The sequence below is a fragment of the Anolis sagrei genome, chromosome 12 (assembly GCF_037176765.1).
Source record: "Anolis sagrei isolate rAnoSag1 chromosome 12, rAnoSag1.mat, whole genome shotgun sequence".
Classification (NCBI taxonomy): domain Eukaryota; kingdom Metazoa; phylum Chordata; class Lepidosauria; order Squamata; family Dactyloidae; genus Anolis; species Anolis sagrei.
The window spans coordinates 12,427,924-12,454,442 of record NC_090032.1 but is presented as its reverse complement, the minus strand read 5'-3'; the positions used below and the strand labels follow the sequence as shown (position 1 = coordinate 12,454,442).

The following is a 26,519-nucleotide window of genomic DNA, read 5'->3' as shown; positions in this document are numbered from 1 at the left end:
CACACGTACTGCTCTCGAGCCAGGCATCGTCCCCCATCCTGTATCTTTGCATTTCGTTTTTTTCTGCCAAAGTGGAGTATCTTGCATTTGTCACTGTTGAACTTCATTTTGTTAGTTTTGGCCCATCTCTCTAATCTGTCAAGATCGTTTTGAATTCTGCTCCTGTCCTCTGGACTATTGGCTATCCCTCCCAATTTGGTGTCATCTGCAAACTTGATGATCCTGCCTTCTAGGCCTTCATCTAAGTCATTAATAAAGATGTTGAACAGGACCGGGCCCAGGACGGAACCCTGCGGCACTTCACTTGTTACTTATTTCCTTCCTCCAACCTCCTTCCTTCCTTCCTTCTTCCACCTCTTCCTTCCTTCCCCTTCCCCCTCCTTCTTTCCTTCTCCTTCTTCCCTCCTTCTCCCTCCTCCTCCTTCCTTCCTTCCTTCCTTCCTTCCTTCCACCTCTTCCTTCCTCCCTTCTCCCTCCCCCCTCCTTCCTCCCTGCCAGGGCCGTAGCCAGAAAACTTTTTCGGGAGGGGTTGAAAATTTCACGGGGGGGGGGGGGGGTTGAAACCAGCCTCTTAGCTCACACTGAAGCAAAGAGCACAGCAGGGGGGAGAGCAGCCTTCAATAGCCTGCAGCTCTGCCCCTGTCAACCACCTCCACCAAGTCTGGCCTCCTTAATGGGAGCATTCATAGAATCATAGAATCAAAGAGTTGGAAGAGACCTCATGGGCCATCCAGTCCAACCCCATTCTGCCAAGAAGCAGGAATATTGCATTCAAATCACCCCTGACAGATGGCCATCCAGCCTCTGCTTAAAAGCTTCCAAAGAAGGAGCCTCCACCACACTCCGGGGCAGAGAGTTCCACTGCTGAACGGCTCTCACAGTCAGGAAGTTCTTCCTTGTGTTCAGATGGAATCTTCTCTCTTGTAGTTTGAAGCCATTGTTCCGCGTCCTAGTCTCCAGGGAAGCAGAAAACAAGCTTGCTCCCTCCTCCCTGTGGCTTCCTCTCACATATTTATACATGGCTATCATGTCTCCTCTCAGCCTTCTCTTCTTCAGGCTAAACATGCCCAGTTCCCTAAGCCGCTCCTCATAGGGCTTGTTCTCCAGACCCTCTTAGTCGCCCTCCTCTGGACACATTCAATACAGACACACCCAACTTGGTTGCTTCACTACATCGGCTATTCCTGCAAGTAATGACAGTGTGAATAAATTGTCAATATTTGCTTGAGATGATAGTGCTTGCAGTTCTGGAGAGACTCTTAATTTTTTTGCATCTCATAGACTTAGCATGGAGTTTTGGTTAACCAGTTAAAATTCATGAGTAAACCAGGTTTTTAAAAAAATCTGAAACATTTCGGGGGGGGGTTGAACCCCTAAAACCACCCCCTCGCTACAGGCCTGCTCCCTGCCTTCCTGCTCCTTAGACTGGATCACGTTTGGACAGTCGGCAAAGAAAACAAAGCCTTTGAGAGAGAGTGTTGGGAGTCCCCTCGAACTCGGTCTCCTAAGAGTCCTTGGCCTTGAGCCATGCCAGTGGAGGGAGGGCGGGAGGGAGGGCCAAAGTGCAGCGTCGGCGCAGCCCTTGCCTCCTGCTTGAAGGCCCCAGCTTGACAGTGGAGTCCAGAGCTCACATCTGGGTCAAAGCGCCGGCCACATCGTCCTCCTTAGACAAGCATTGGTTCCAGGAAGTCGTTTTGGCACTTAATAGCCTCCCGGGGGAAGGATATGAGTGTGACACCCAGGAGAGGCCGGCCAGCCAATCAGGTGGCGCGTCGGTGCGTAGCAGTGCGCCACTCTCAAGCGTCCGGCTCGCTCGGGTGCCTGGAAGCGGCAGTCATGGCGGCTCCTGCCTGGGGGAGCCACGTGTGGGTGGGCGCCGAGACGGGCCTCCTGAAAGGTAACCGGGAGCAAGGACTTCTTGGGAAGGAAGGAAGGAAGGAGGAGGAGGGAAGAAGGGCGTTTCTGTATTGAGCGTGTCAGGAGCGAATTGAGGATACAGTTGTAAGGTATTTCAAACCACAAAGTTAAGAACTTGGCCTTGTACTAAACGTGCTTTGACCAGAAGCTGGCCACTTGGAGTGCCTCTGGTGTCGCTGTGAGAAGGTGCATGTGGCAGGGCTCAGGTTGCAGTGTAGGAAGTATTTATTTATTTATTGTGTCATCCGCAACAAGAACATTGTATTACATTTCTAACAGAACAAAACAAACAAACAGATAAAAAACAAACAAAAAACCCCACAAATTTTGCAAACTTGGTAGCTGATTAAATGTCCTTTGACCAGTATCTGGCCCCTTGGAGTGCCTCTGGTGTTGCCACAAGAAGGTCCTCCATTGTGCATGTGGCAGGGCTCAGGGTGCATTGCAGCAGGTGGTCAGTGGTTTGTTCCTCTCCACACTCGCATGTCGTGGATTAAACTTTGTGGCCCCATTTCTTGAGGTTGGCTCTGTATCTCGTGGTGCCAGAGCGCAGTCTGTTCAGCGCCTCCAAGTCGCCCAGTCTTCTGTGTGCCCAAGGAGGAGTCTCTCATCTGGTATCACCCACAGATTGAGGTGCTGGGTTTGAGCCTGCCACTTTTGGACTCTTGCTTGCTGAGGTGTTCCAGCAAGTGTCTCTGTAGATCTAAGAAAACTATTTCTAGATTTAAGTCGTTGACATGCTGGCTGATACCCAAACAGGGGATGAGCTGGAGATGTCTCTGCCTTGGTACTTTCACTATTGGCTGCATCTTCCCGGCGGATGTCAGGTGGTACAATACCGGCTAAGCAGTGTAATTTCTCCAGTGGTGTAGGGCGCAGACACCCTGTGATAATATGGCATGTCTCATTAAGAGCCACATCTACTGTTTTAGTGTGGTGAGATGTGTTCCACACTGGGCATGCATACTCAGCAGCAGAGTAGCATAGCGCAAGGGCAGATGTCTTCACTGTATCTGGTTGTGATCCCCAGGTTGTGTAGGAAGTGGTCTGTGTTTTCTTCTTCTCCACGTTCGCACATATGGAGAAACCACAGGCCACTTACAACAATGCAGCCTGAGCCCTGCCACATGCACCTTCTCGTGGACTCCACTTAGTACCTCCATTTCTTGAGGTTGGCTCTGCATCTCGTGGTGCCAGAACGCAGTCTGTTCAGCGCCTTCCAAGTCGCCCAGTCTTCTGTGTGCCCAGGGGGGACTCCCTCATCCGCTCTCAGTCACCAATTGACAACCTTAAGAAATGGGGCTACAAAGTGGAACCCATGACATGCGAGTGCAGAGAAGAGCAAACCACTGACCACCTGCTGACCAGCCTGAGCCCTGCCACATGCACAATGGAGGACCTTCTTGCGGCAACACCAGAGGCACTCCAAGTGGCCAGATACTGGTCAAAGGACATTTAATCAACCACCAAGCTTGCAAACTTTGTGTTTTGTTTGTTTGTTTGTTTTTTTGTTTGTTCATTTGTTAAAAAATGCAATGCAACTGTTTGGTCTGCTCCTGACACGATAAATAAATAGCCTGGTGTTCCACACTGGGCATGTGTAGTCAGCAGCAGAGTAGCAGAGCACAAAGGCAGATGTCTTCACTGTGTCTGGTTGTGATCCCAAGGTTCTGCCAATTAGCTTTCACATGGTGTTGTTTCTAGCACCCACTTTTTGCATGATATTCAAGCAGTGCTTCTTATAAGTCAGAGCACAGTCCAGAGTGACTCCCAGGTATTTGGATGTGCTGTAATGCTCCTGTATGATTCCTTCCAATGTAATCTTCAGAGCTTGCGATGCTTGTCTGTTCTTAAGGAGAAAAGCACATGTCTGCATTTTAGATGAATTAGGAATCAGCTGGTTTTCTCTGTAAGAGGCAGTAAGAGCTCTTAAAGATTCAGAGAGCTTCTGTTCAACCATTTCTAAGCTCCCTGCTTGAGCGGTAATGGCACGATCATCAGCATAGATGAAACTTTCTGTCCTGTCTGGCAGTGGCTGGTCATTTGTGTAAATGTTAAACATTGACGGAGCAAGCACACTCCCCTGAGGCAGGCCGTTATTCAGTCTTCACCATCTGCTTCTCTGACCCTGGAACTCAACAAAAAAGCCCCTGTTTTGTAGCAGATTTCCACCCCGAGTCCCTTCAGGGAGATAGAGCAGAATATAAATTAAGATGATGATGATGATGATTATTATTATTATTATGTGGGTGAGGTGGTAATCCTTTGTGATATTATACTTTTTTTATGAGAAGATGACAATTTACAGCATTATATGCTGCTGAGGGGGGAAAGGAAAGGACCTGAGACTGTTAGGAATTGTGGGAGTTGAAGTCCAAAACAGCTAGAGGGCCCAAGTTTGCCCATGCCTGAGCTAGAAGGTACCATCAAAAGGTTTTCTAGCAGAGGCTGGATGGCCATTTGCCAGGAGGGCTTTTGTGGTGCCTGGCAAATGGAGTTGGACTGGATGACCTTTGGAGCTCTCTTTCAACTGTGGCATCAATAATAATAGATGATGATGATGGAGAAGAAAAAGTAGTATCTTCTCTGGAGGTTTTCAAGCAGAGCCTGGATGACCACCTGTTGGGAGGGCTTTGTGTCTTCCTGCAGGGATGGGCTGGATTGTCCTTGGGGGGTCTTCTAATTCTGAGGTTCTATGATTTCCCTTGTCTGCTTGTAGATAAACATTTTAATATATAATATATAATACTGTGTTGTGTATGTGTTTTTTTCAGTTTTGCTCCCGTTTCCTTTTTTGTCTTAGGAATCAATTTGCAGAAGAAGCAGGCTACAAACTATAAGCTGGGGGATGCGTCCATCAGTCGCCAGGAAGCTGTCACTGCCATGTGTTGGGGGGATCCCTATGAGTCTGAGGTGAAGCTTTCATCCACCTCTAAATAACAGAGAAAGGAACAGCAAGAAATAGCACTATGTAGCAAAATTTGAAAAAAAAAATCTGTTCCTGGTTTGAAAGTGTTATTTCTTGTTTAAATGTGCAACATTTACTTAGTAGTTGTTTACTTTAGTTAGTTGTTATACTCTGGAAACTTTGTCTTTTTGGCTGCCACAAACTACGTTGAATTGGTTGAGACTCGATGAGAAATTCCCACAGAAACATAGGTTTTGCAGTTTAATAAACTTTCCCCATGTTTTTATGATCGAACTAATTAGGAAATGGCATTTATAACCCAGAAACAAAAATTGTGTAACATAGTCTAATCATTATTATTGTTATTCCCCATCTCTCTAAGAGACAAACCTGCTCCTATATGCTTTTGTTACATCAGTGAGTTCAGTCATACTGTGATGATTAGCAGATATTTGATTATACTGCCTTAAATGTTCATATAATAATAATAATAATAATAATAATAATAATAATACTTTGTTTATATTTTGCTCTTCTCCCTGAGCGGACTCAGAGATATAAGCAGGCACAGGCAAACATGCAATGCCTTGGGTTGTTGTGAGTTTTTCGGGCTGTCTGACCATGTTCTAGAAGCATTCTCTCCTGATGTTTCGCCTATGGCAGGCATCCTCAGAGGTTGTGAGGTCTGTTGGAAACTAGGAAAATGGGGTTTATATATCTGTAAAATGTCCAGGGTAGGAGAAAGAACTTTTGTCTGTTTGAGGCAGGTGTGAATGTTTCCACTGGCTACAAAACGTCAGGAGAGAATACTTCTGGAACATGGCCATACAGACCAAAAAACATGCAACCCAGTGATTCCAGCCACGAAAGCCTTTGACAATGCATATTCAATCTCTTATTACAATGACATACAATGATACATAAACACACAAAGGCAAAGCCTTCTCCTTTCATTTCCAGCTTCTTGAGGTAGTACTCATTTCAGGCTCTGGGGGAGGTGCTGCTTTTCTGTTTCCAAGCTGAGGAGCCTGTTGTCCATAGACACCTCCTGGTTGCATTGCTGGCAAGGCTGCATGGGTGTCTTTATTACCTTCCCGCTGAAGTGGTACCTGTTGATTACATTTGCATGTTTCTGAACTGCTAGGTTGGCAGGAGCTAGGGTTAGGGTTAACAGTGGGAGCTCACCCTGACCTGTGGCTTTGAACTGCCAACCTTCAGGTCTAACAGGCTTTTTACCTGGAGATACCAGGACTTCAACCTGTGAATTTAGGTATGTGTTTTACAACTGAAGCATAGCATCTCTTTGCAATCCCTGATCTCTTCTTTGTAACTCCCTTAAAGAGATTGTAGGGAGATCTCTGATTTCTTCTTCTTCCACTACTTTTGTTTGTTTCTTTGCAGATCTTTGTGGGATGCCTGGATGGATCAGTTAGACTCTTCAGTACAGAGAAGGGCAAATTTATTAAGTCTCAAGACTGCCTCGGGGGCGAGGGACCCTTCCGTGGTTTGTGTGTGCTTGACAGGTGAGACGATTCCATCTGAACCTTGGGAAGAATTTCCTGACCATAAGAGCTGTTCAGCAGTGGAACTCACTGCCTCTGACTCTGGTGGTGGCTCCTTTTGGGGGGGGGGCTTTTAAACAGAGGCTGGCTGGCCATCTGTCAGGGGTGCTTTGATTGTGCTTTTCCTGCATGGCAGAAGGGGGGGGGTTGGACTAGATGGCCCCTGGGGTCCCTTCCAACTCTATGATTCTATCCTTCAGTCTTAATTGTTTATGACAAAGCCATAAGAAAAAGTTCCTGTCATTATATTTGGATATTCTTGATGTTTTTGCTAACTGCACTTTTCTTCCTTCTTCCTTCCCTTCTCCATGATTCAATTCAAGCTCCCTTATAACCTGCGTAGAATCCGGATTGCTGAAGGTCTGGAGAGACGTCTCCTCTGAAAATGTGAGTCTCTTTCTTCTGTGTGATGTTAAGAGATGGGCGTATGAGGAGAAAGAAGAGTCCAATGGAGTAAAACAGGTGGCAAGACAAGGCTTTGCTATCTTTTCAGGAAGGTCAACAGTGTTGTCGAAGGCTTTCATGGCCAAAATCACTGGGTTGCTTGAGTTTACTGTGAGTTTTCCAGGCTGTATGGCCATGTTCCAGAAGCATTCTCTCCTGACATTTCACCCACATCTATGGCAGGCATCCTCACAAACTTCAGGAGAGAATGCTTCTGGAACATGGCCATACAGCCATGTTCACTCACAGTAAGCCAAGGTCAGCGGTGTTTGAATAGTCCTTCAGTAAACTTATTGGGTGCAAAATCTTTGTCAAAAACATGTTTTGGCAAAGCATTCCTTTTCTAGCTTGGATGGCAGGCTGCGATGACACCAGGACAACTATTTCTCTTGCTTAGCTTCTAGACCAGGCATGGGCAAACTTTCTAACTTGGGGACCACATGGCGGGCTGGAGTGGGGTGGGTGGGGAGGGAGGGGGGTTCCCCCCAAACCCCCTCGCTGCCCTTTCGTCCCCTCCCCCCTCTTTTGGAGGCAGAAAGTGGAGGAAAGACAGGAAATGTTTGGATCCCAAAAGGCTTGGCCTTGGTCAGGAATAGATGGTGAACAGGAGAGAAAAAGCGTATCCATTAGACCCCGTGTTGTCTGATAAAGAATCCTAGATCTGGAAGAGACCCCCAAAGGCCATCCAGTCCCATCCCCTGCCATGCAGGAAGGCACAATTAAAGCACTCCCAATAGACAGTCTGCGGAAAAGCCTTCAGAGAAGGAGACTCCACCACACTCCCAGGCAGTCTATGCCACTCTCCAGGAAGTTCTTCCTCATCTTTTCAGTCAAATGCCATTGGAACCCATTGCTCCTTCCTTGTGCCCTGATCTCTAGAGCAGCAGAAAGTCGGTTTTCCCCCTTCTTCTCCTCAATGGGACACCCTTTGAAATCTTGATACGTGGTTCTCATGTTCCCTCTCTACCTTCTTCCAGCTAAACATCTCCCAGGAGAAAAGGAGGAAGGAATAAGAGAGAAGCAAGAAAGAGTGGAAGAAAAGGATGGAAGGAAGGAAGAGTGGAAGGGAATGGAAGGATGGGAGGGAGGGAGGAGAGAAGGAAGGAAGGAAGGAGAGAGAGAGAGAGAGAGAGAGAGAGAAAGAAAGAAAGAAAGAAAGAAAGAAAGAAAAAGAAAGAAAGAAAAAAGAAAGGGAAGGCGGGAGGAAAAAAGGAAGGAAGGGAGGAGAGAGGGAAGGAAGGAAGGAGGAAAGAGCAAAGGAAGCATGAAATGGTGGAAGGGAAGGATGGAAGGAGAAAGGGAGAGAGGGAAGGAGGGAGGAAAGGGAAGGAATGAAGGAAGAAAGGGTGGAAGGGAAGGAAGGAAGAAAGGAGAAAGAGGGAGGTAAAGGGAAAAAAATGATGGATAGATGGAGGAAGGAAAGAAGGATAAAATGTTGAGAAAGAGGAGGGCATCCAGTCCTCATACATGTTCTAGAATGTTAAATATTTACACAATAAGTGGTCTAGTCACAACACTATAAGATTAAACCTTCAAAATGAGCCAAGGATCATATCATCAAGTGTTAAAAGATCTCAGTAAAAGACCTATTTTGGAGAAAAGTGAAAGAAATCTATTACGCCACTGAATTTCAGAGTGGACAGCCTACCACTGGAAATGACTAGCATGATAATAAACAGCATATCATATGATGGAAGGGAAGCTTTGACACTGAAAAGCTTTGAAAGCTTAAGTTTACTGTTTAGTGCAGTGTTTCTCAACCTGAGGGTCAGGACCCCTGGGGGGGGGGGTCACAAGAGAGTGTTAGAGGGGTCGCCAAAGATCATCAGAAAACACAGTATTTTCTGTTGGTCATGGGAGTTCTGTGTGCCAAGTTTGCTTCAATTCCATCATTGGTGGATTTAGAATGCTTTTCGATTGTGGGTGAACTATAAATCCCAGCAACTACAACTCCCAAATGACAAAATCAATCTCTCCCCAACTCCACCAGTATTCAAATTTGGGCATATCGTATATACCAGTTTGGTCCAGTAAATGAAAATACATCCTGTATATCAGGTGTTGACATGACGATTCAAAACAATAGCAAAATGGCAATTATAAAGTAACAATGAAAATAATTTTCTGGTTGAGGGTCACCACAACATAAGGAACTGTATTGAGGGGTTGTGGCATTAGGAAGGTTGAGAAATACTGGTTTAGTGGGTGTCCAAGCCTTGCTCAAGTTCCTGGAAAACCACAGTTGGAGGGGAAATACTGTAGCTACATTTGTAAGAAATGTAAAGTTACAAATACTAAATTCTTTCTGAAATTATTTTCTGACTAGACGGCACTTTTAACACACCAATGAGATACTCTGTTATACTGCTAAAGTTGAGGGAAATGGCTGTCAAAACCCCCGGTGTAATTGGTTAGCCATTCTGTATGTTGGCTGTACCATTTGTTGATCTCTTGTTGTATGTCACCTTGTTCAGCCTGTGATGGTGTCTGATGCATGTTGATGTTCATGATGGGAATGGGGATGATGTTCCTGATGATGGGTCTGGGGATGGGGGTTTTCTTTGGCTTGAGTTAAGTTCAGAAGAGAGGCCTGAGCTATCTCAGGAAGATTCACAAGGTCACATTCCTGAGCGGCCCTTTCCCGCTTTCCTCAGAACAACTGTCTTGCCGTGATTTGTCAGGTGCAGGAGTTAATGAGGGGGAAGATAATGAAAGCTTGGATAGAAAGCAGATTTATAGTAAACAGTGGCAAAGTCTTCAGAGACTGAGGCGTTCAGCTACAGAAAAAGAGATAACAAGATCTCCATCTCTAGTGGAGAGGTCAAGAAGAATGCTTTCCTTTCAGTTTTGTGATCAGGAAAAGCTTTGTAATGATTCATGTGAAAGAATTGTCCCAGTCGGGTCATCATTGTTATTTTATCGCAGTCTTGCTTTCAAGTGCTCTGAGTTTCATATACCAACTTTTTGCCAAGCTCAAGATTTGTCTATGAGATTTTCCTGCTGTCTTGTTTCATGGATTCCAGTGCCTACTTTCATGGATTTTCATGTACTCATAGACCTTGGTTTTCTTTTAAGCTTAGGGACTCTTTCTCATATTGCAACTTTACTGTTTTGCCATTTTTATTGCTTTGCTTACATATAATTTTCAATAAACTGCTAGCTGATTTTACTAAGCTGGTGTGGTGTTTAAGGTCAGAAGTGTTCCTGCTCTGGTGGACGACACGTCACTCCAACTATCTCCTACATGACAGGTAGAGGTCCAGGTCGGCCCTGGTGTCTGCCGCATGCGCCAGAACCCTGCAACACCTCATCAGGTGGCCACAGGTGGGAAGGAGAACTGCCTGAAGGTATGGGACCTGTGCAAGCCACAGGAGCCCATTTTCCGAGCCAAAAACGTGAGTGGACTGAGTTTGTGCATCATCTTCTGGATTTTTAGGACAGATGCAGAAATGTTGCATTTATGGACACTTTCTCTGCCTTTATAATTTCTCGTCATTTTCTGCCACAGGTACGGCACGATTGGCTCGATCTGAGAGTCCGCGTCTGGGAACGGGACATGCAGTTCCTTCCTGGATCACAGAAAATAGTTACCTGCACCGGTCACCACCAGGTAGAAACTGGGGAAGAGATACAGCCAATGGATAGGGTTCAGAATCCTAAAATTGGGAGAGACCCAGAGGGCCATCCCATCCAACCCCATTCTACCAGCTTATCTGTCCGAACGTATCTCCCTCTATGAACCATCTCGGAGGTTAAGATCTTCTGGGGAGGCCCTGCTCCTGGTCTCAACCCCTTCACAAGTGCGAGTGGTGGGGACGAGAGACAGGGCCTTCCCAGTGGTCCTTGGCTGTGTAACTCCCTCCCCAGTGAAATCAGATCAGCTCCCTCCCTCCTAACCTTCAGGAAAAAGCTGAAAACATGGCTGTGGGACCAAGCTTTGTACAGTAATGCACTGCAATAATTGAAGATGGAATATGTGCAGTCACGACCGGAACAGCTCCTTGACTATGATTTCGGATTATGTGGTTTTTAATAATTAGTTTTAATGTTTATATGCTTTTTCATGTTATGTTTTAATGTAAATAATAATAATAATAATCTTTATGTATACCCTGCCACCATCTCCCCAACGGGGACTCGGGGCAGCTTACATGAGGCCAAGCCCAATCAACAAATTGCAGCAAAATAAAACCAAAAACACATGCAACAAACAATAACATCATAATTACATAAAAAGTATGAATACATTAACAATATAAGATTACAATAAACACAGTCACAGTGACAATGGGCGGCTACATGTGCGAGAAAATGATTAAAAAACTGATTTAAAACATGGGTGAGATAAAAAAGAGAAGCATGTTATTTGCGGAGGGGGGCTCATTAAAACGGTGATTGTGAAATCGAGCTTTCCCACGAGGGGGACAGGACGGACGTATACTCCAATGACAAGAACGTTGAGGCTGAGCAATAGTATGAGGTTGTATACCTACTCACCAAAGGCCCAGTGGAAAAGCCATGCTTTAAGGTTCTTTGCAAAGGTTTATAGGGTAGGATATACACCACATATATCTATTTTATGATACGTCTGTTTTATGTGGCATCAATTTGTTGCCTATTGTAAGGCTGCTCTGAGTCTCCTTCAGGGTGAGAAGAGCAGGGCATTATTATTATTATTATTATTATTATTATTATTATTATTTACAGTTCTTATATTCCGCCCTTCTCACCCCGCAGGGGACTCAGGGCGGATTACAGTCAACACATATATGGCAAACATTCAATGCCAGTTTGACAAACAACGTTTAACACACAAATACACCGAGGCTATTTAACTTTTTTTCTGGCCGCCAGGGGAGCTGCTGCTTTTCATTGTCCACCAGTGACACCGATGAAGTTCTTCCGCATTCCACATTCCCCAGAGTCTTTTTTCTTTATGGCCTCATAAATTAGTTAAATTTAGCCTAAATACAGTAAATAAATAAATAAATGCCAGGCAGGTATTTATTTACAATCAAAGCCCTTCCAACAGATGGCCATTTAGCCCCTACTTAAAAGCCCCCAGGAAAGGCGATTACATATTCATTATTATTATCAAAGATGATGGTAATAATTGAACTCTAGAGTTGGAAGATACACCAAGGGTCATCCAGTCCAACCCCCTTCTGCCATGCAGCAAGACACCCTCAAAGCCCTCCTGATAGATGGCCTTCTAGACTCCATCATCATAATAAAAGATTATTATTATTGGGTTGCTGTGAGTTTTCCAGGCTGTGTGGTCATGTTCCAGAAGCATTCTCTCCCAGCGTTTCACCCAAATCTATGGCAGGCGTCCTCAGAGGTTTTGAGGCCTGTTGGAAACTAGGCAAGTGAGGTTTATATATCTGTGGAATGATGTCCAGAGTGGGAGAAAGAACTTTTTCAACACTGGTAGCCAGATTTTGTTTATTTTCATGGTTTCCACCTTTCTGTTGAAATGGTGGATTTCAGTGGATTCTCTGTGTAGTCTGACATGCTGGTTGTTAGAGTGGTCTAGCATTTCTGTGTTCTCAAACTACACAGAGAAGCCATTGAAATCCACAAGCATATGGACAATTTCAACAGAAAAGAAGAAACCAAAAGCCAGCCCGGATCCGGAGTGAGCTTCCGACCAATTGTGTAGCTTGTTGTTGGCCTTTGCAACCCGAAAGACAGTTGCATCTGTCAAGTCGGAAAATTAGATACCACCTATGTGTGGGGAGGCTAACTTAACAAAATTTACGAGGCCATAAAAAGACTCCAGCAGTGCACTCCAAAAGCATGCGGGGAATAATGCGGAAGTACTTCATCAGTGTTGCAGATGGACGATGAAAGCGACAGCTCCCCTGGCGGCCAGAAAAGTTAAATAGCCTCTGACTGTTTGTCTATTTCTGTTGTGTGTCTTTGGCATTGAATGTTTGCCATACATGTGTTCATTGTAATCCTCCCTGAGTCCCCTGAGGGGTGAGAAGGGCGGAATATAAATACTGTAAATAAATAAATAATAAATACTGACGGAAAGGTAATGAGTTTGAAGCCAACCCAGGTTGGAGTGAGCTTCCTACCAAATTGTGTAGCTTACTGTTGTCCTTTGCAGCCCGAAAGACAGTTGCATCTGTTAAGTAGGAAATTTAGGTACCGTTTATGCAGGGAGGCTAATTTACGACGCCATAAAAGTCTCCAGCAAGCATGCAAAGAATGAGGAAGTACTCAATCAGTGTCACAAATGGACGTTGAAGGGACAGCTCCCCTGGTGGCCAGAATACCCTCATGAAAAAGCTGGAATGTTAAATAGCCTCTGTGTGTCTGTCTATATATGTTGTGTGTCTATGGCATTGAATGTTTGCCATGTATATGTACATTGTAAATAAATAAATAAACTATGAAAATGAACACAATCTGGCTCCCAGTATTGAAAAATTCTAAAATCAGGACAGTAAATGTTGCCGTTTCTTACATTTTCAAATAGTAATCTGATTTCAGATAATAAGTACGTCTCAAAGTAGACCTCTAGGCTTCTGGACTTTGTGCTGATTTGACCTTATTTAAAAGACTTGTTTGAAACAACTCTTGACCCGCCTTGTCTTTGCATTTAGGTCCGACTCTATGACCCCAGCTGCCCTCAGCGCCGGCCTGTGAAGGAAATCACCTTTGGCGAGTATCCACTCACCGCTCTCTCATTGACTTCTGATGCAAAGTGAGTCGCTTTCTGTTCAGGAAGCATCGCTTTTAGGGAATATGACTGTATAATTGTCTCAAGTTCTTATTCTAAATACAATTCTTATTGTATTTTTACCCATTTTCCTTGGCAGCTCTGTCGTGGTTGGCAGTTCACACGGGGATGTGGCAGTCTTCGACCTTCGGCAAGGTAAGAGGATGTCATAATCTGAAGGCGAAAATCTGGGGGAAATGCAGAATTGCATAGGGCAGAAGAAGGGCTCGGTGTCCTTCACCAAGAGCTGTTCAACTGTGGAGCTCACTGCCTCTGAGTCCAGTTGAGACTTCTAAACAGAGGCTGGATGCTTTCCTATGGCAGGGCGGTTGCTGAATTGCCTGAAGGGCTTTGCTGGGAGCATCTCTAGTATCCAGTGTCACCCTGAGCTTCCTTTGGTGGCCTCCTGTGGACTGGACCGCTTCCTTCGCGTGCACCATCTACGCCACAAGCGCTTGGAGCATAAGGTGAGATGCAGCCCTGATATTAGTATTACGGAAATGTTATATGTATCCATTACATATGCTGCCTTGTGTCCTCATCTCTTCATCCAGCCTCTAAGGCAGTGGTTCTCAACCTGGGCGTTGGGACCCCTGGGGGGTCACGAGCGGGTTTCAGAGGGGTCACCAAAGACCATCCAAAAACGTAGTACTTTCTGTTGGCCATAGGTGTTCCATGTGGGAAGTTTGGCCCAATTCTATCATTGGTGGGGAACAGAATGATCTTTTATTTATTTATTTATTTATTTATTTATTTATTTATTTATATGTTTTGTATACCGACCTTCTCACCTCTCTTGAGGGACTCAGACCGGTTTCCAACCATAATATTACATACAGTCAATAAAACATCATAATTCATATTACAGTAAAACCTTAAAACAGCAATTACATTCAATAACTACAATGGTCAGTCATCATACTAAAAACGTTGTTCATCATCCTCCATCCATATCTCAGCGTATTGGCTCACTCGTCGAATGCCTGTCTCCATAACCACGTCTTCACCTGTTTCCTAAATGTCAGGATAGAAGGGGCGGTTCTGATCTCCAGTGGGAGAGAGTTCCAGAGTCGAGGGACCACCACCGAGAAGGCCCTGTCCCTCGTCCCCACCAGACGCGCTTGCGAGGCCGGTGGGACCGAGAGCAGGGCCTCTTCTCCAGACGATCTTAATAATCTTGATGGTTCATAGGGGAGAATACGTTCGGAGAGGTAAACAGGGCCGGAGTCTGCATTATATGTTGTTGTTCACTCGTTCAGTCGTCTCCAACTCTTCGTGACCTCATGGACCAGCCCACACCAGAGCTCCCTGTCGGCTGTCACCACCCCCAGCTCCTTCAGTCCAGTCACTTCAAGGATGCCATCCATCCATCTTGCCCTTGGTCGGCCCCTCTTCCTTTTGCCTTCCACTTTCCCCAGCATAATTGTCTTCTCTAGGCTTTGCTGTCTCCTCATGATGTGGCCAAAGTACTTCAAAGTACTTTTATCGTAGGTGAACTATAAATCCCAGCAACTAAAACTCTCAAATGCCAAGGTCTCTTTTCCCCAAACTCCACCAGTGTTCATTCACATTGGGCAAGTTGAGTATTCATGGCAAGTTTGGTCCAGATCCATCATTTGTGTGAGTCCATAGTGCTCTCTGGATGTAGGTGAACTACAACTCCAAACCTCAAGATCAATGCCCACCAAACCCTTCCAGTATTTTCTGTTGGTCAAGGGAGTTCTGTGTGGCAAGATTGGTTCAATTCCATTTTTGGAGTTCATAATGCTCTTTGATTGTAGATAAACTATAAATCCCAGCAACTACAACTCCGAAATGACAACATCAATCCCCTGCCAACCCCACCAGTATTCAAATTGGGGCATATCACGTATTTGTGCCAAAATTGGTCCAGTGAATGAAAATACATCCTGCATGTCAGATATTTATATTATGATTCATAACAGTAGCAAAATTGTAGCTGTGAAGTAGCAACAAAAATAATGTGATGGTTGAGGGTCACCACAACATGAGGAACTGTATTAAGGGGTTGCAGCATTAGGAAGGTTGAGAACCACTGCTCTAAGGCTTTCAAACCAAGGCTGGATGGCCATCTGTCAGGGGTGCTTCGATTGTGCTTTCCCTACCTGGCAGAATGGGGTTGGGCTGGATGGCCCTTATGATGTCTTCCAACTCTAAATTCAATAATATTAATATTAATTATCATCATCATTATTATTAGGAGTGGTCTGACATGTGATCTTGTTTGCTGTGTACTAATCTTGTTGTGTATCAAATAGTAATAATAATAATTACTTTTATTTATTTTTGTTGTGTCAGGAGCAACCGCTCCTGTTGTGAGAGAATTGGCCGTCTGCAAGTACATTGCCCAGGGGACACCTGGATGTTTTTATGTTTTTATCATCCTTGTGGGAGGCTTCTCTCATGTCCCCGCATGAGGAGCTGGAGCCGATAGAGGGAGCTCATCCGTCTCTCCCAGGATTTGAACCTGCGACCTGTCGGTCTTCAGTCCTGCCAGCACAAGGCTTTAACCCACTGCACCACCGGGGGCTCCAATTAGAAACCATAAAACATAATAATAATAATAATAATAATAATAATAATGATAATAATATGATAATAATATTGTCGATGTTGCAATCCCAGGTGACAGCAGGATTGCAGAGAAACAACTGGAAAAGCTGACACAATATGAGGATTTAAAGATCAAACTGCAAAGACTCTGGTACAAGCCAGTCAAGGTGGTCCCAGTAGTGATTGGCACACAGGGTGCAGTGCCTAAAGACCTTGGCCTGCACTTAAACATAATCGACACTGACAAAATTGCCGTCTGCCAGCTGCAGAAGGTCACCTGCACGCATTATTCGCTGATACATCACACAGTCCTAGACACTTGGGAAGTCCTAGACACACGTGTGATCCAATTCAACAGCCAGCAGAGTGTCTGCTGTGGACTCATCTTTGTGTTTCAAATAATAATAATGTTAATGATGATGATGATGATGATGATGATGATGATGATGATGGAGATGATGGAGTCTATTACCCTAGGGATTTTTAAGCAGAGGCTGGATGGCCATCTGCCGGGAGGGCTTGGATTGTTTCTTCCTGCCTGGCGGAATGGGGTTGCACTGGATGATGATGATGATTATTATTATTGTCATCATTATGTTTATTTATACCCCGCTTTTTCTCTCCAAAAGGAGACTCAAAAAGTCTTACAATAAAACCATTTAAATACAATTTAAAATCTACAAATATACAAATTTAAAACAGAATTAAATATATTTGAATCAAAAATTCAATTAGAAACCATAAAACATATTCAAAGATGGCCCTTTGGGGTCTCTTCCATCTCTAGGACTTAAGGCATCATAATATAAAGGACCATTCCCCCTCTGTATATTTTCCCATTGCCACTGAAATCCACAAGCATGTGGACAATTTCAACAAAAAGGAGGAAACCATGAAAATGAACATCATCTGGCTACCAGTATTAAAAAACTAAAATGAGAACAGTAAATAAAGAGCAACACTCAGAAAACAGGGGAATTCCAGACAGGAAACCATCAGGGGCAACTAACACCTCCCAACAAAGGATTCCCCCAGGCAGGAAGCAGCTGGCTTTGAAGCTGCAAGGCCATTCAATGCTAACCAAGGTGGCCAGGTGCAACATTCACACTTGCATCTAACAGGCAAGAGTTCTTTTTCCTACCCTGTACATTATTGCACAGATATATAAACCACTTGCCTAGTTTCCAATAGACCTCGCAACCTCTGAGGAAGCCTGCCATAGGTGTGGGTGAAACGTCAGAAGAGAATGCTTCTGGAACATGGCCTGACAGCCCAGAAAACTCACAGCAGCGCAGCGATTCCAGCCATGACAGCCTTTGACAACACAATAATTTGCGACTATCTGTACAGTTTATACATCCCAGGCCATTAAATGGACAAATACTTACCTTGTTTACAGGTTTATCTGAAATCCCGACTCAGCTGCCTGCTGCTGAACAGCCGGGAGAAATGGGAGGTGAGTTGCAAATAGGATTTTCAGTCAAGATGCCACCACTTTGTAAGGACGCCACCAGGAGCAGTAGGGACGTCACTAGTTTGTCAGGGTCTCCTACTATTTGTAATGGATTTACAAATTTGATAACATAGCTAATAGCTTGTAATATTTTGTTGGTCTTTCTTCAATGTGTAGCGCAGCTTGACTTGAAAGTATTCATAACAGAGACTTGGTTTTAAGAGAAAATGTAACAAGTTTATTGAAGTATAGAAGAAGCTTAATGGTTTCAATGTTTCTTAACTCCTAGAGGCACATTTCTTCAGTAGTTACATTTATAACATTTCATAAAACAACTTCCTTCCACTAGACAGGTTTTAAACTTATTTTTCCTCAAACTGTGTTTCTTTCCTTAACAGATCACTTCAGGTACCAGCTTATTTTTTCCCTAAGTTACCTCTGTTGCAGTAAAGATTCTTACTGGGTTTCTCTCCCCCTTTTTGTTCATACACTAACTACTAATCTAAATAAGTCAACTTGGCCTATCTAAACCTCACAGGCTAAAAGCCTAAACCTTCCTGATTCTCAACACAGTAGAACCAGCCTTTCCCTATAGTTCTCTGACTACAGACTGACCATTTAAAAATGCCTGCCCTGCCAAGTTGCAGTTGGCTCCTCCCCTTTTTCCATGGCAACCCAGCTCAGAGCAAGCTGAGCTGGCTACCATCCCCCCAGTTATGCTATTTTAAATACTTACCCTTTTAAACACCTATTTATAATTATACATAACTGTAGATTAAAATTCACACTTCACCACAGGTATATATCCTGTTCCCTAATAGATGGCAAAAAAATCAAACTAGATTTCTTTCCTTGTTTCCTTTTACTCAGGATGAAGCCCTTGACCCTTCCGCTGAGTTAGAAAATGATGTCAAAGAGGAGGAAGATGAAGCCGACGAAATCTGGAACACCATGAAAGTTGTGGTCACCAAGCGGAAAGCAGATTTAGGACCCTCCTCTGACAAAGGGAGTGATAAACGAAAAATTCTTAAAGCCCCAAAGAAGAAGAAGCAACACATTTAAATATCTGATTTAATATCAGCATTAAGGAAAATAGGTGATTTCTTCCTTTCTCAGTTCAGAGGAGACAAATGCAAAGCTGCAGGAACTTCTCAAGGATCTATGAGGGGCGTTCATTAAAGACTTCATCTGACCCACTTCCTGTGGACAAAGAGCAATGAAACTTGGCCCAGTTCTGAGTCCTTCTCTCCATGGGTGCCACACACACGTCTCCCATCTTTTTCTCCCTACTGGAAGCACCTCACTTGTAGAAGTCGACGGTTGCTCCAAAAGCCACGTCGTGACTTCGGAAATCAGAGTCTCATCATCTGAGAAAGGCTTGCCCTTCAAAAATAACTTCTTTGTTGGAAAGATTTGGAAGTCCAATGGTGTGAGGTCAGGGGAATAATGGGGACACGGGAGAATTTCAAAGCCAGAGGAGCATGCTTCTTCCATTTGGGCAGCAGGTGAGTTGTGAACTGGTGCTTTGTCTTGCAGAAGGCAAAGGACAACTTTGGTGAGCATGCCACATTGACTCTTGGTTTGGATGGCTTCCCACAATGTCCGCATTAGTGAAGCCTAGTCTGCCCCAGTGATCATGGGACCCTTTGCTAGGAAATCCACCCATCCCACTCCATGCTGGTCCCTTGCCTGCTGAGAGTTGGGCACGTGCCTTCTTTGGATTTTTTTTTGTCGTGTCAGGAGCGACTTGAGAAACTGCAAGTCGTTTCTGGTGTGAGATAATTGGCCGTCTGCAAGGACGTTACCCAGGGGACGCCAGGATGTTTTGATCTTTATTATATATATAATTTTTTTATTGTTTCATAGTGTATTCAGAAAACAAAACAAATGAACAAAAGGAAAAAATAAAGAATATGCAAAATATTTACAAAAGAGTCAATATTCAGTGCTCATTAAACATATGTACAATCAGATTTGGTTGTACAATTATTTATACCTTGACATTACATAACCCTCTATCCCCCCACCCATGAACCCCACCCCCTGACCTCCAAAACCCCTCAAAACAGGATAACATTACTAAACAACAACTACCCAAATATCTTCTTTCACTGAATCCCCTTTATGGCAATCTTCAAGTTTACCTTGGTCTTCTTTTCCAAATATCCAAGTGCCAGCCTCCATTTATTTGCAAATTCTTCATTATCTCCTCCTCTGCTGCCATTTGTCAGCTTGGCCATTTGGATATAATCAGCTAAATTATCTCTCCAGATAACTCTTTTCCCCCTTTCCAAGTTTTGGCTATTATTAGTCTTGCCGCAACAAAGCAATATTGACAAATTTCTTCATCTCTTGCACTGATACGCATTCTAAATAATCCTAATAGGCACATTTCCAGGTTTTTCGTAACCTTTTTGTTAATCATAATGTTTGTTTCTTTCACCACTTTTTCCCAAAATTCTTTGACTATATTACACATTCACCATACATGGAAAAATGATCCCTTCGCCTTCTTACGTCTCCAGCAAGTTCCTTGTCCTGTTTTCTCTATTTTAGCCAATAATTCTGGAGTTATGTAAGTTCTATAAAACATTTTAAACATATTTTCTCTAATTGAGCTGGCCACTGAAAATTTAAACCCCTTTTTCCACAAATGTTCCCATTCTTCCAAATCAATATTTCTACCTAAATCTTTGGACCACATAATCATAACAGTTTTTATCTGGTTATCTATTAAATTGTATTCTAAAATATATTTATAGAGCCTGGATATTAGGCCTTACGTGGGGTTGCCTTTGAAGTGCTCGGAAACTCCAACTAGTCCAACAGCGACTTCTCACCGGAGCGTCATACAGGGAGCACACCACCCCCCTGTTGTGTCAGCTCCACTGGCTGCCGAACCAATTCCGAGCACAAGTCAAAGTGCTGGTTTTGACCTACAAAGCCCTATACGGAATGGCCCAGTGTATCTGAACGGATCTCCCTCTACGTCCCACCTCGGAGTTTTAAGATCTTCTGGGGAGGCCCTGCTCTCGACCCCGCCTCTAGCACAAGTGAAATTGGCGGGGATGAGGAGCAGGGCCTTCTCGGTGGTGGCCCCATCACCTGTGGAATTCACTCCCTGGGGAAATTAGATCGGCGACCTCCCTCCTTTCTTTTAGGAAAAAATTGAAAACTTGGATCTGGGACCAGGCATTCGGACATTCTGGCAGCTAAAGATAGGACTTTGACGATGGAAAGAAATTGGCTAAACGGAATGGAATTATGGAACTCTGAACGCTGAGCATGAGATTAGTTTACTGATTGTGTTATGTACTGATTATTTTAACTTGGTAATTGTTTTAATTGTTTTAATTGCTGTTTTGTATGTATGTATATCTGGTATAAGCATCGAATTGTGCCTTTTTTTGTAAGCCGCCCTGAGTCCGTCCCTCCCCCCCCCCCCCGGGGGTGAGAAGGGCGGGGTAGAAGTAACCGAAATAAATAATAAATAAATAAATTGTTGCCCTTCTCAAAGATACATTCTAACTTTGACTTTTTAGAGGCAATTCCTACCTTTACGTCCTCTTCCTAAATCTGTCATGCAATTGAAAGAAGCAAAACTAATCTTTTATCCCAATTCTTCTCTGCCTTTAAGTGTCCATTGCCCTTTCTCTTTGAGTAAATATTCTTCATAAGTTCTAGATTCAGTATGTGTTGCTGGTCTCTGTGCAGCTTCCACTGGGCAGTTTTGGTCTTTTACCATCCTTATGGGAGGCTTCTCTCATGTCCCCGCATGAGGAGCTACAGCTGACAGAGGGAGCTCATCCGCGCTCTCCCCAGATTCGACCCTGCGACCTGTGGGTCTTCAGTCCTGCCGGCACAGGGGTTTAACCCTCTGCGCCACCAGGGTCTCTTTCTTTGGATGCTTCCATTGCATCGATTGGACTTGAGTCTCAGGATCAGAGGGATGGACCCAGCTTTCACTCTGTGTGGTCCGTCTGTTGAAAAAGTCCTCCTGGTTTCCATGGCACATCATTGTCAAGAGAGCCTGAGAGCATCTGACTCGTTCCTGCTTCTGGAAAGGTGTGGGCAACTGGGGGACCCAGTGAGCGGATACCTTATGCAGGTGAAGATGGTCTTGGGGGAGTTTTTCCACGGACCCCACACTCATCTTGACATTTTGAGCAAGGTGGCGAATGGTTACGTGGCGATTTCCCAAAATGGTGACCTCCAATTGCTGGAATTGGAGCTCTTTGGACCAAAGTCTGGCCGCATTAGAATGGACAATGCAAGTTCTTGACTCCATCATATGATGGGGAATCCTCACCATCAACCTCATTGAGCGTCTCCTTTGGTGTGCGGCCTTTCAAAGAAAGGAACTTGAGGGCTGCTCTGTCTTCCACTGGGACCATGATCAAACCTCACTCCACTTCAGCACCTGTACAATCAAATAATAATAATAATAATAATAAACATTATTTGTACCCCGCCACCATCTCCCCAATGGGGACTCGGAGCAGCTTACATGGGGCCAGGCCCGAACAACAATTACAATAAGAAAACCAAAACACAACCGAAAACGCAAACAATAAACAACATCATAATTACATTATTTATTTATGTATTTATTTCGGTTGCTTCTACCCCGCCCTTCTCACCCCGGGGGGGGGGGGGGGGGGACTCAGGGCGGCTTACAAAAGCAAGGCACAATTCGATGCCCGCATTACATAACAGCAAAGGACAATAACATCAGTTAACAACAGCAATTTTAGCAATAACAACAATTAACAGAAAACAATAATTGTTATTGGCAAAAACAACCATAAAACCAGTAAAAGCAATAAAATCAATACAAACCTCATTGATGGTCAGCGTTTCACAGTCTCGTAGTTTAAGTTCCAATTTCCACAAATTGTCGGTCCTATCCATCTGGTTTCCATATCTAATTGTCAGGATGCCCAAAGGCCTGGTCCCACAACCACATCTTTACCTTCCTCCTGAAGGAAACGAGGGATGTTGATGCCCTAATTTCCCCCGGGAGTGAGTTCCACAGGTGAGGGGCCACCACTGAGAAGGCCCTGCTCCTTGTCCCCACCAGCCTCACTTGGGATAGCAGTGGGATTGAGAGCAGGGCCCTCTCAGATGATCTCAAATTCCGGGGTGGGACGTAGAGGGAGATACGTTCGGACAGATACACTGGACCGGAACCGTACAGGGTTTTGTAGGTCAAAACCAGCACCTTGAATTGTGCTCGGAACTGAACTGGCAGCCAGTGGAGCTGACACAGCAGGGGGGTGGTGTGCTCCCTGTATGTCGCTCCGGTGAGCAATCTGGCTGCCGCTCGCTGGACCAGTTGAAGTTTCCGAACAGTCTTCAAGGACAACCCCACGTAGAGTGCATTGCAGTAGTCTATTCGGGATGTAACAAGAGCGTGGACCACTGTGGCCAGATCATAAAACATATGAATACATAACAATATAAGAATTGCAATAGACACAGGCACGGAGACAATGGGCGGGCTACACGTAATGATTAAAAAAACCCAATCTAATTAAAACTAATTAAAATCTCAGACAAGATAAAAGAGAGAAGCAGATAATATGCGGAGTAGTACTCATGGTGGGTCAAGACTGATCAGTTCTGAGTTGTACATTGGCATGTAACCTATAGACACTTGTATCTTTATACATGTGCAGTTTCAGCATCCTGTGATAAACAGAAGTGGATCAGGGGAAATCTTTAATGAACACCCCTAGTCAGGCCGTAGCCAGGAATTTGATTCGGGGGGGGGGGGGGGAGGGCTGAGTTTGATTTGAGAGGGGTCTGAGTCTGAGTGAAAGAGGGTCTACCCTAGCAAACCTTTTGTATCGTTACACCAATACCCCCATGCATATGGGATATATTGAGCATGGTGATCAGATCATGATATGAATAAACATAACAGTTTAAATAATGCACCAGTAAGGCCTTCTCGTGGACCACTATGAAAATTTCAGGGGGTGGGGGCTGAAGCCCCTCAAGCCCCCCCCCCCCCCCCCCCCCGCTACATGCCAGCTTGCTGTGGGATCAGACAGGGGTCTATTTTTTCCATAATTCTATGCAAAATAAGTCTCTCCAGAACACAACAGAGGGATTGGTCTGTAGCTTTTTGGATCATTGCGGTCTTTGCCTGGCTTCAAGATGGCGATGACTCTTGCTTTCCTCCAGATTTTGGGGATCTGACAGGATGCAGTGCAGTTGTTCATCAGATCCAGCAGCCAGCCCCTTGCTTTGGGGCCAAAGTTCTTAGATCATCCAGGCCAGCTGCTTTGCCATTCTTACATTTATTGAGAGTCACTATTATAGGACTCTATAATAGTAACAATAATAATATTTATTTATTTATTTACGGCATTTATATGCCGCCCTTCTCACCCCGAAGGGGACTCAGAGCAGCTTACAATATATATTTTCATACAATATATTATATTATTAGCATAGTACAATATGAGTATATATTACTATATTGCACTATACCATTATATTGTAATATTATTAGTAATATTACATGTAATGTAAATATATAATTATAATTATAATATTGAATTATTATTACTAGTATTATATTGTATTACATTATAATATTATAAATATTATATGTATATACAATATACTATATTATATTATTAGTAAAGACAAGATGGAAATGTCTTCTGCTCCCCTCCGTCTTTGCTCTGGCCAGATAATGATGGAGTCTCCTCTGTTGGTTCTGAAGCAGAGGCTGGATGGCCATCTTTGTTTATTCCTGCCTGGCAGAATGGGGTCAGACTGGACGGTCCTTGGGGTCCGTTTCAACTCTAGGATTCTATAATAGTAATAGACAGAGTCTCCTCTGTTAGTTTATAATAGATTATGATGACGGAGTCTCTTTTTCTGATGGTTTTGAAGCAGAGGCTGCATGGCCATCTGTTGGGATGGCTTTGATGGTGCCTTCATGTCTAGCAGAAAGGGGTCAGACTTTGCTGGTTTAGACTTACTTACTTACTTACTTACTTACTTAGGCGATCCCTCGTTGGACAAGTAAGATGGTCTTCCTGGATGACTATTTTTGTGGGTTTTTAGGTGGCTGTGGAACCCTATTCTTGACCCGCATCTTCTCCTACAGTGAAGGCATTGGTTTCCAGGTGGAAGGCGGTCCCAGTCGGGACTGGCTTGATGCGCCTTGCTCTTGGCACGTTTCTCTCTTTCACCCTCCACTCGTGCCTCCTCGAATTCTGCAGCACTGCTGGTCACAGCTGACCTCCAGCTGGAGCAGTCAAGGGCCAGGGCTTCCCAGTTCTCAGTGTCTATGCCAGAGATTTTAAGGTTGGCTTTGAGGCCATCTTTCAATCTCTTTTCCTGTCCACCAGCATTCCGTTTTCCGTTCTTAAGTTCGGAGTAGAGCAACTGCTTTGGGAGACGGTGGTCAGGCATCTGGACAACATGGCCGGTCCAGCGGAGTTGATGTTGGAGGACCATCGCTTCAATGCTTCTTCCAGCACACTGACGTTTGTCCACTTGTCTTTCCAAGAGATTTGCAGGATTTTCCGGAGGCAGCGCTGATGGAATCGTTCCAGGAGTTGCATGTGACGTCTGTAGACGGTCCACGTTTCTCAGGCATAGAGCAGGGTTGGGAGGACAATAGCTTTATAAACAAGCACCTTGGTCTCCCTACGGATGTCCCGGTCCTCAAACACTCTCTGCTTCATTCGGGAAAATGCTGCACTCGCAGAGCTCAGGCGGTGTTGTATTTCAGTGTCAATGTTGACTTTGGTGGAGAGGTGGCTGCCAAGGTAGCGGAAATGGTCAACATTTTCTAATGTTACACCATTAAGCTGTATCTCTGGCATTGGGGAGGGGATGGCTGGTGACTGCTGAAACAGCACTTTGGTTTTCTCAATGTTCAGTGACAGGCCGAGCTTCGTGTATGCTTCTGCGAAGGTGTTTAGAGTGGCTTGTAGATCTTCTTCTGAATGCGCACAGACGACATTGTCATCAGCATACTGGAGTTCTATAACGTATGTTGTTATAACCTTCGTTCTGATATGCTTCTGCGAAGGTGTTTAGAGTGGCTTGTAGATCATCTTCTGAATGCGCACAGATGACATTGTCATCCCCATACTGGAGTTCTATAACAGATGTTGTTATAACCTTGGTTCTCATATGCTTCTGTGAAGGTGTTTAGAGTGGCTTGTAGATCTTCTTCTGAATGCGCATAGACGACATTGTCATCAGCATACTGGAGTTCTATAACATATGTTGTTGTAACCTTGGTTCTTGTATGCTTCTGTGAAGGTGTTTAGAGTGGCTTGTAGATCTTCTTCTGAATGCGCACCGATGGCATTGTCATCAGCATACTGGAGTTCTATAACAGATGTTGTTATAACCTTGGTTCTCATATGCTTCTGCGAAGGTGTTTAGAGTGGCTTGTAGATCTTCTTCTGAATGTGCACAGATGACATTGTCATCAGCATACTGGAGTTCTATAACATATGTTGTTGTAACCTTGGTTCTCGTATGCTTCTGTGAAGGTGTTTAGAGTAGCTTGTAGATCTTCTTCTGAATGCGCACAGACGACATTGTCATCAGCATACTGGAGTTCTATAACAGATGTTGTTGTAACCTTGGTTTTGGCTTTCAGTCTGCTGAGGTTTAGAAGCAGAGCCTGGATGGCTATCTCTTGGGAGGGTTTTGATTTTGCCTTCCTGCCTGGCAGAAGGGGGTGAGACTGGATGGCCTTTGGGGAGCCCTTCTAATGCGAGGATGCCAAGTGCAGCTGGTTCCCTCGAAGGGGGCGTGGCCGGCGCGGGCCCCTCCCTCTCTTCCTCCCTCCCTCCCTCCTTCCTCCTTCGTGGCGGGGCGTGACCTCACAAAGCCAGCAGGGGGCGCAGGAGCCAGCGGGGAGGGGGCGTGGCTTTGCCGGGGCGGGCG

General features: G+C 44.6%; 1 protein-coding gene across 1 annotated transcript; it reads left to right on the top strand.

The window, feature by feature from the left end:
- Positions 1–1,789: 1,789 nt before the first annotated feature.
- On the top strand, positions 1,790–21,104 carry WDR74 (WD repeat domain 74). Its single transcript, XM_060758248.2, has 11 exons — positions 1,790–1,897; positions 4,721–4,830; positions 6,227–6,348; positions 6,711–6,774; positions 10,083–10,226; positions 10,340–10,441; positions 13,446–13,546; positions 13,662–13,717; positions 13,886–14,028; positions 17,535–17,591; positions 18,459–21,104. The coding sequence occupies exons 1-11, from the start codon at positions 1,837–1,839 to the stop codon at positions 18,648–18,650; spliced, it is 1,152 nt and encodes a 383-aa protein (XP_060614231.2). The 5' UTR covers positions 1,790–1,836; the 3' UTR covers positions 18,651–21,104.
- Positions 21,105–26,519: the final 5,415 nt, after the last annotated feature.

Excerpts from the sequence above, each read along its gene's own strand:
- WDR74 (XM_060758248.2), top strand. The coding sequence starts at position 1,837 with ATGGCGGCTCCTGCCTGGGGGAGCCACGTGTGGGTGGGCGCCGAGACG. Across the intron at positions 13,547-13,661 it reads TCATTGACTTCTGATGCAAA|CTCTGTCGTGGTTGGCAGTT; the intron begins GTGAGTCGCTTT and ends TTTCCTTGGCAG. Across the intron at positions 17,592-18,458 it reads ACAGCCGGGAGAAATGGGAG|GATGAAGCCCTTGACCCTTC; the intron begins GTGAGTTGCAAA and ends CCTTTTACTCAG.